The 8,601-nt window shown below is 51.4% G+C and overlaps 1 protein-coding gene across 1 annotated transcript in view; it reads left to right on the forward strand.

The window, feature by feature from the left end:
- Positions 1 to 8,601, forward strand: part of MYO18B (myosin XVIIIB) — a 135,859-nt gene that overhangs the window by 52,557 nt on the left and 74,701 nt on the right. The window contains 3 exon segments of the mRNA XM_031057455.1: positions 2,036 to 2,077; positions 3,191 to 3,352; positions 8,426 to 8,599. Of these exon segments, the coding sequence (XP_030913315.1) occupies positions 2,036 to 2,077; positions 3,191 to 3,352; positions 8,426 to 8,599 (378 nt within the window).

An 8,601-nucleotide genomic window follows, 5' to 3' on the forward strand; every position in this document is an offset into this window, starting at 1 on the left:
GTATTGGGAATTAAGTGTAAATATGTTATACATAGTTTGTAGTATAAAAGGACAGCGCCGCCTCAGGGGCGGTCAGAGTGCCTGTGGCTGCCTTGCTGAACAGACCTCAGCTGGGCAGAAAGAAAATTTTATAGATAAGAATTAATAAACAACCTCAAGACCGAAAAGTGAAGAGTCCAGACTCGTTCTTAGTTGCGCAGGCTGAAGCAGAGACATTATTAATAATTGCTAATTGCTATTGATAATTGCTCGGGGCAGCAATTATCAACAGCAACTCAAGAGGGGGGAGCTGGGGGAAGCTGGGGTGTCGGGATCTCTAGCTTATCAGAGCGACCCCGAGAAAAGTTCCAAAGTCTCTTTTCCCAGCCTGGCGCTTGAAGAAGGAGTCAGGGCTCTTCATTTCTCAGTCTCAAGGTTGTTTATTGTATCTTATCTATAAAATTCTTTCTCCTGTCCAGCTGAGGTCTGCTCAGCAAGACAGTCCAGGCACTCTGCCTGCCCTCAGGGCGGTGTTATGTCTTTATACTAAAAACTACAATATTTACACTTAATTCCCAATACCTATCACCTATGTTAGACCGTGAGCTTCTACTCTAAACCAATCTAAAAGTGCCAACATCACAGCAGAAGATGGAGGCCAAGAAGAAGAAGAAAGGCTGGACACCCCCTGATCCCTCCATCTTGCCCCCTGAACCCCCATTCTAAAAACCCCAAAATCTACTTTTTCACCTTGTGATAAATTCACTATCATTCTACTTAGTTTGTTATGGCTTGCAGATCCTCATCTAAGGCTGGTAACTTGCTCCAGGGGGCATAATCAAAACCCCACAGGCATTTTGGGCTCTGTGCCAGGGTCTCTGAGACCCCTGGCAGGGCTCTTGGCTGCTCAGGACAGCCAGAGGGATGTTCTGGGTTCCCACACTGGGGGAACTGGGGGAAGCTGGGGGGCTCAGCTGCTCTCTGCTGGGGAAGGGGCAATGCCAGGGTAATTTCATGTCCTCACCCTCACGTGTTCGCGCTGCTATGAGCAAAAAACTCCGTGTTAATGGAAGGTTTTATGGAAAGTGTCACTCTTTAAATCATCCTGGGTGGCCCAGCTTAAAGTGAGCAAAAAAAGGGGTGGGAATAGTCCCGTTTGTACAGCAGGTCCCTGGCAGGAGTTTGTTGGTGCCCTCAGTGCTGGGTTCATTGAGTGAAAATCCTGTTTTGATCATCCCCAGGAGCTGCAGAGCCAGTGAAACTGAGTGATTGGGTAGAGGGTTTTACTAGGAAAAAAATGAGGAAAGGATTCCAGTGCATTTTTCAGGTGTTATTTCCAAAGCCCTTCAATTTTCCCCTCTGCCGCACAGCTAAAGGGGCATCATGACAAATGGAGACCAAACAGAGAAATGAGTTTAAAAGAGGGAAAAAAAAAAAAAAACGAAGAAAAATAAAGCTGAGGTGTGCTTGTCACCACTTGCTCTGTGTGGTGATTAAACCAGGGAAGGTGAGATAGAAACCATGAGCTTAGACACTCACTGCTTCCCAAAAGAAGAGTGATTTCCAATGCAGTTGATGCATCAGTGGAGGTGAGAAGTGCTTCCCGGCAGGAGCAGCCCCGGGGAGGAGCATCACTCCCAGAGCATCAGTCCCTGCTCTGCTCCCTCCTTTTTCCCCATGCAGGGAGCAGGCAGGGGTCTCCAGCCCCACTCCCTGGGGCTGTTTTGGGAGTGTTCCCCAGTGTCTTGGTTTGGACAGACAGCTGCCTGCTAAGGAAGGCAAGAAATGGAATATCTAAACCCCTTTCCTCTGAATTATTAGAATTTTGGAATTTAGGGGCTCTCAGACAAAGATATGGGAATAGGAACTACAGAAAATAGAATACACAATACGCACCCCCAGCTACATCCTGCAGCCTAAGACACCTGGCTCAGCCCAACCCTTGCCCTGGCCACGCTGGCTTGGGCTGGGAAGCTTTGCACCTGGTGGGAAGTTTAGGATCAGTGGGTTTGGGGTCCCCAGGAGCCACCCCTGACCCTCTCCCCGCTCCTTGCAGCGTGCGGACGGCGCGGGAGTCGCTGTGCTCCAGGAGAGACACGTGAGTGACCCCAGGAGATGCTGCTGCCACGGGACACAGCCTGGGCTGCTTCTGCCACAGCTCAGGGACCACCAGCTGCTGAAAAGAGGGGTTATGAACCCCTTGGTTGGATGCATCTGCAGCTGTGTGGGCAGGGCTCACACTGGCATCCAGATGTGCTGGTGTTGTGTGCCCCATGCCCATCGACCCGCTCCCATTCCCTGGGAGCTCTGGCTCTTATCCCAAGGGATGCTTCCACTCCTCTGGGCTGTGCTTTGAGAGATGATCTCTGGCTTTGAAGGAAAACTGACATCCTGAAGGGTTTCATCCCCTGCACATGGCCTGGGAGCTCCTGCTGGCTGGGCTGGGGTGGCCCAGGGGTGCACAGGGCCCTGTGGGGTACCCAGGGTGACAGCAGCTCTGTCACTGCAGTCCAGCCCTGGGGAATCCCGGGGTGTGTAGGGCTCTGTGGGGTGCCTGGGGTCACACTGCCTCTGTCACTGCACTCCATAGGCAGTGCAGGGTTTTCCTGCCCAAGGTCTACAGGGCGCTTGCAAAATCTTGAGGAAATAATGAGTGGCAGCAACCAGACCGCCTGGAAAGTTTTCTTTTCCCTCTGCTGGTGCCACAAACCAGCTGCTGTGGTGGAGGTGTGAACACCACCCCACTCTGTGCCCTGTGCCACCATCAGAGTGACCCACAACCCGAAACGAATATAAGTTCATTCTTGATTCTTCTCCAAGGAAAACCTACAAACCCCAATGAAGCGAATTAAGGGCTATTTAAAGGGGGTACAGCTCCTTTAAAAAAGAATACAATCTCTAGGAGCGGATAAATACTAATTTCCCAATTACACTGTGGGCCCTCAAGCAGCCCTCAACACAGAGTGCGTTAAAGCTCTGCACTACAAAAATATAAGAACTTTATGATTCCCTCCCCATAAAGAGGCTAACCTATATTCAAACGGGAGAATTAATGCTAGAATGAGTAACCAGGGTCCTCCCTCTACGACGCAAGCTTACATCCGTACGTTATTAACAAATCACCAATACACGACAACTCAAACAAGCACAGTATTATCTTGTTAACCCGACAGAGGGGCGTCCATTAAGAACGTGTCTCCTGTCCCCCCAGGGATGCCGGCTCCACCGTTGGCTCCGTGCTCAGCCTGGAGCCTGCAGAGAGTGTCAAGTCCTGGCCGAGCTCCTCCTCAGGCTGGACGTCCCTGCTGAGTGCCAGCGTGGCCGGGAGCGTTTCAGCACCATCCGTGGGCAGCCGCAGCTCCCAGAGCCTCAGGTGAGGGACCCCAGCCCATCCTGGGGGTGTTGGGGGGTGCTGAGCTGTGGGGGCTTCCTCTTGGGATGTGCAGGACGGAGCTCAGAGGGACCTGTGGTGTTTAAGGTCAAAAAACATCAACTCAAGGGAGGCAGTCGCTGCCACGCCGGGGATCAGTGAAACACCAGATGAAAGTCACTGCATCAAAAACGTGCTTCAAGCAGGAAAATATCCCTTGATGTGTTCTCTGGAGATAATTTAAAGAGGCATTGCAGCCTATTTGAGGATTTGAATGCCATATGCTCGCTGCTGAGGGAGAGGGATGCGTTTCTAGTGTTCTAATATCAAATACGTTAATTTTTGGTGGTGATGCTGGTGGGCTGGGAGAGAGATGGAGAGGGGCCCAAGCAAATGTCCCTGCTTTGCTCTGTGGGTGCCCAGGTGCCCATCCTGAATTGGTGCCCATCAGAGGGACCACCCAGTCCCGAGAAAAACTCAATTTCTGTGTCACAGAGAAATTTGCATTTCGTGTGTGAAACAATCACAGGGCTTGAGTTTGGAAAAACTCTGTAAATCAGGGTCTGGGGCTGCATTGTGGAGGGAGCTGGTGAGGGTGGAGGAGGGTGTTGGAGCTTTGTGAGGGCAGAGATGGAGCAGGGATGGAGTCCTGGGGCAGGGAGCAGAGCGAGCTCCAGAGAGCTTCATTCCCCTGTAGGCAAGGTGGACAAGGTGCCAACCATCCAAATTCAGGGTGGGCAGGGCTGGCAGTGCCCCTGCTCACAGCCCCTGTGGTTCAGGACCTCCCCAGGAATGGTGTCTCGTGACGCGATCACTGCTTTTCCAGTTTTTCTCCCCATAACCATGGCAGGTGCCAGGCTGAGGCTGGGCACAGCTCCCTGCAGGTGTAGGTGCTCCAAGGTGACAGGATTTGTCAGGGTTGTGAGCGCAGTTTCACTGCAGACATTAGTATTAATCTCCCTGCTCTGATTCTGGAGAGCTCCATCCCCACAGCCCCCACCTGCCTTGTACAGGAGAATCACTGCTGTCAGAAATGATGTTCTGAGGAGCAGAACCCCTGCAGGAAACACCCTGGGTGAGCTGGAGCAGTCTGGGGAGGTACAAGGCAGAGTTTAAGAGCAGTCAGGCAGGGCAGAGACCTGTGGGGAGGTCACAGAACCCTGGAATGGTTTGGGTGGGAAGGGACATTAAAAATCATCTCATTCCAACTCTCTGCCATGGGCAGGGACACCTCCCATAAACCAGTGATAAGTGGGAGCCCTGAGAGCAGTGGGCTGAGCTTACTGGCACCCTGCACAATAATTAAAGCCCTTCCTAAGTGCTGCTGAGGAGGTTTTGGTCCAAATGACCCAACTCTGATCATTAATGAATGACAGAAAAACAGGCATTGTGGCTAATATCTTATTTCTGGTATATATATATCCAATCTATACCTTGGATTTATAGTAGGAGACATTCAGGCTTTCAGGTTGGACATTGGGAGGAATTTCCTCATGGAAAGGGTGGTCAGGCCTTGGGAGGGGCTGCCCAGGGAGGTTTGGAGTCCCCATCCCTAAGGTAGGGAGGTTTCCATCCCTAAGGAAGGTGGCACTCAGTGCTCTGGGCTGGGTGACAGGGTGGGGATTGGTCACAGCTTGGACTCAGTGGTCCAACCTCAGTGATTCTGGGATTTTGGGGTTTGCTGGGCTGCTTGTGGCCCTTGTGAAAAGCAAATTGTCCAGAGCCCTGGCCCCAGTGTGAGCATCACCCTCTGTCCTGGGGCTTGTGAAGGGCCAGATTGCGACTGTGGGTGTGGGAGCTGTGTTTGGCTGCAGCTCATCTAAGATGGAAATCGAGCAGGGAGGGGATGAAATGCAAACAAACAGGAGACGAGACTGGAGGTAATAAAAATGAGATCAGGGAAACGAGTTCTTCCTTATTAAGATTCCTTTGTCTTACACAAGCTCCCAGTAATGAAAAACGAGTCCTGCTCGTGTTGGCTGCTCAGCACCACATCTGGGCTGTTTGCTGAACAAACAGCTGCCAAGAGCCAGAGGAGAGCAGGGAGCTCTTATCACCCCTGTGCTTACAGGAGGGAGAGCTTTGATTAACGTTGCCTTTAATTCTCTGCTATTTAAATTCCTGTACAAAACGCTGGCCAGCAGAGCTAAGCCTCCATAAATATGAGACAGCTCAGGGTTTGGAAAAATATGATTTTTTTTTTTTATTAAGAAGCCAATTTAAAAGTTTATGTATTTATTGTGCCCCTTTCCAGGCAGGTCAGGGTTGTGCTGTGATGGGAGGTTACCCAGAGGCGCAGTCAGGGAGTGGATGCACATCCCAGGATCTGCCTCTCCATCCTGCATCCCACAGGACTGGGGCATCCACAGCCCTGGCATCACCCCTGGATCACCCTGACAGCAATTCCCCTCCCACCTTGGTTGACAAAACCAAGAGCCCTGGTCCCAAGGCTGCTGGGGATCCGACAGGTTTATTTTTAACCACGATTGTGTCAGAAGCAAATCATTACGTGGGAAACTGGGAGCTCTTGTGTAGATGATGGTGTGACAAGAAAATCCTCTTCTGACAGAAATGAGGCCAGCATCTCTCCCCTCCCTGAAACTGAGCTGTCTTGGTTTTATTTATCAGCTCCCAGGAAAAGCATCCCAGCCACGCTTTCAGCCCTGGTCATGTGTTGCAAAGCATGTGTGGATTTTATTGTATAAATGATTTCAACTGGTATAATTGTAATCATGCTAATTGCTATGTAATCTTCGCTAATTATTGTTGTATGTCATTTGGTTTGGTGTGAATGGCAGATTGCAGAGCTCTGTTGGCTTCCAGGTGCCTCCCAGGCATCTTTTGCTGGGAAAATCATCTTCCCTGAGGATGCTGGAGGAGCAGGGCTCTGCTCAGGGCTGGAGGGGCTCAGGGTCCTGCCTCCTGTGGCATCACCTTCTTTTGGGGCTGCCTGGGCCTTCCTGGGGTCACTCTGAGCCCTGGGAATTCGTGCTGGGAATCAGACAGGGATTTATGGATGAGCAGAGGATGCTGCAGGATGGGGCGTGACCCTCTGGCTCTTGTGTCCTGCCTTGTGAGGAGGATGAGGATGAGGAAGATGAGCCATGATTTTGGAGGGGATTTTGGTAGGCATAAGGGAAGAGTTAAAGAAACAAATCATGGAATGGTTAGGGTGGGAAGGAACCTTAAAAATCATCCAATCTCACCCCCTTCCCCCTTCACACCTTCCACTATCCCATGTTGCTCCAAGCCCTGTCCAGCCTGGTCTTTGACACTTCCAGGGATCCAGGGGCAGCCACAGATTCTCTGGGCAGCCTGTGCCAGGGCCTCACCACCCTCACAAGGAAGGATTTCCCCCCAATATCCCATCCAACCCCGCCTCTGGCAGTTTAATGGGTGCAGAAAATGGGAACTTTTGGGAGAGACAAGGATGGATGGGGCAGTCTTGGCTGGAAACCAGGGCATGGAGAGTGTGAAGTCCCTGCTTGGGCTCTGGGGCAGTCATGGAAGCTGGAACAATCCCACCGTTGCAGCTTTCACTCCATTTCAGACTCTGAAGATTTTCAGGAAAGCATTACCTGTCAGTCATGTTGAACAGGACAATAAATACAGCGTGTTCAGTCCTTGTTCACAGCCCATTAGTGGTTCTCACATCTCCACTCACTTTTATCTCAGCCTTAAAACCCAAATAAAAACCCTGATGCCGGTGTTTAATTTATGAAAGCCATTCATGCAGCACACAGGTTACAATATTATTTGGGAACGTGCAGAATGAATGGAGCAATTTCTGTACAAAACCTCACCAAAGGATTACACCAGCCATTTAAGTAAGATGCAATTTAGGGTCCTAAAATCCAGCATTATTGAAATGTCTCAAACTATTAATCAGCTGTGGTGCTTCAGCAGTGTCAGTATGGGACGGCAGTGATTCAGGGAGATGAAATCTCTGGTTAATTCCTTTTGTGTTGAATAATTGAGAGATTTAGGGTGGTTAAATGAGCAGGGAAAGGCGGTGGGTGCCAGTTCAGGGGGGCACCTCTGTGCCCTGGGCCATGCCAGTGGGCACCAGGAAGCTGGAGCTGCTCCACTGCCCCTTCCCTTCTGCAATCCCGCATTTCCCAGCTCTGGAGTTTGTCTTCAGCCCATCTCGGCATGTAAATAATTTCACGGGTCAGCAGCAGAGCCTGGTCTGAGAGTCCCGGGATTATCCCCTCCCAGCCCATTCCCATGGCAACAGCGGCATTCCCAGGGCAGGAACCTTCATCACTGCTGCTCCCTCCCAGAGATTCCTTTGTTGTTCGGGTCCTGCTGCTTTGCTCTGCCCTGTTCCCTCTTTTCCCCTCCTCCTTTCTTTCCCAATTTCCCATCCCAGTAAGGCCAGACCTCGTTTCCCTCGGCTGAGCAGCGAGAGGGTACCTGGGAGTGAGGACAGTGCCACAAAGCAAATGCTTGGAGGGGATCAAAAAGTGTCCCAGCAGGGGCTTGGTGACACCAGTGACCCCAAGCCCACTGGTGCCCATCTCTGTGACAGGGACAGCCTGGCTGGGGCTGCTGGTGTGGATCTCATGTGGTTCCTGCACCATCCCTTGTTTGGGATGTGATCCCTGGTCTGGCCATCCCCCTTCACTGTGCAGGAACATCAAATTCAGGGGTTTCAGGGCTCTTGTTTGAGCAGCAGCCTGGGTGAAACATGCCCAGCAATAACACTGAGATGTGTCGGGGGTGCGCTGCGAGCTGCTTTCATAAAATTTTAGTGAATAATCTTTGGCTTTGACAGAAATAAAATAAATCCTACATATTGCTGTAATCTGTCAAGAAGAAGGATATTTGGAGGTAAGTGCTGGCTTGGCAGAGCTGAAGCTGGTCACACCACCAGGAATTATCCAGGCTGGCTGACCTGGGCTTATTTAAAATAAAAATCCTTGGGCATTGCCCAACTGCTGGATGCAGCAGTGAGTTCATCCCGAGACTCCCGTGGCAATGCCAGCTTTTCACTGCTCAGCCTTGTCTTGCTGGATGACATCCCGGTCCCTGGGAATCCCACAAGCTAAACTAACACGGGTTTCTCTCGTTCAGGGTGAGCAGAGACACCAAGGACCCCGCTCTGAGCCGCCCTCTCTCCTCCCGGAGCTCTGCCCGCCCTGCCGAGGCTGCGAGCCCGGTCAGGACAACGAGTCCCCTGCTGGGCGCCAGAAGACGGGAATATGGAAAACCTCAGGCAGAAGAAGAGGAGCTGGAGAGCCCAAAGAAGC

This window comes from Geospiza fortis, unplaced genomic scaffold, assembly GCF_000277835.1.
Source record: "Geospiza fortis unplaced genomic scaffold, GeoFor_1.0 scaffold408, whole genome shotgun sequence".
Taxonomy (NCBI): Eukaryota; Metazoa; Chordata; class Aves; order Passeriformes; family Thraupidae; genus Geospiza; species Geospiza fortis.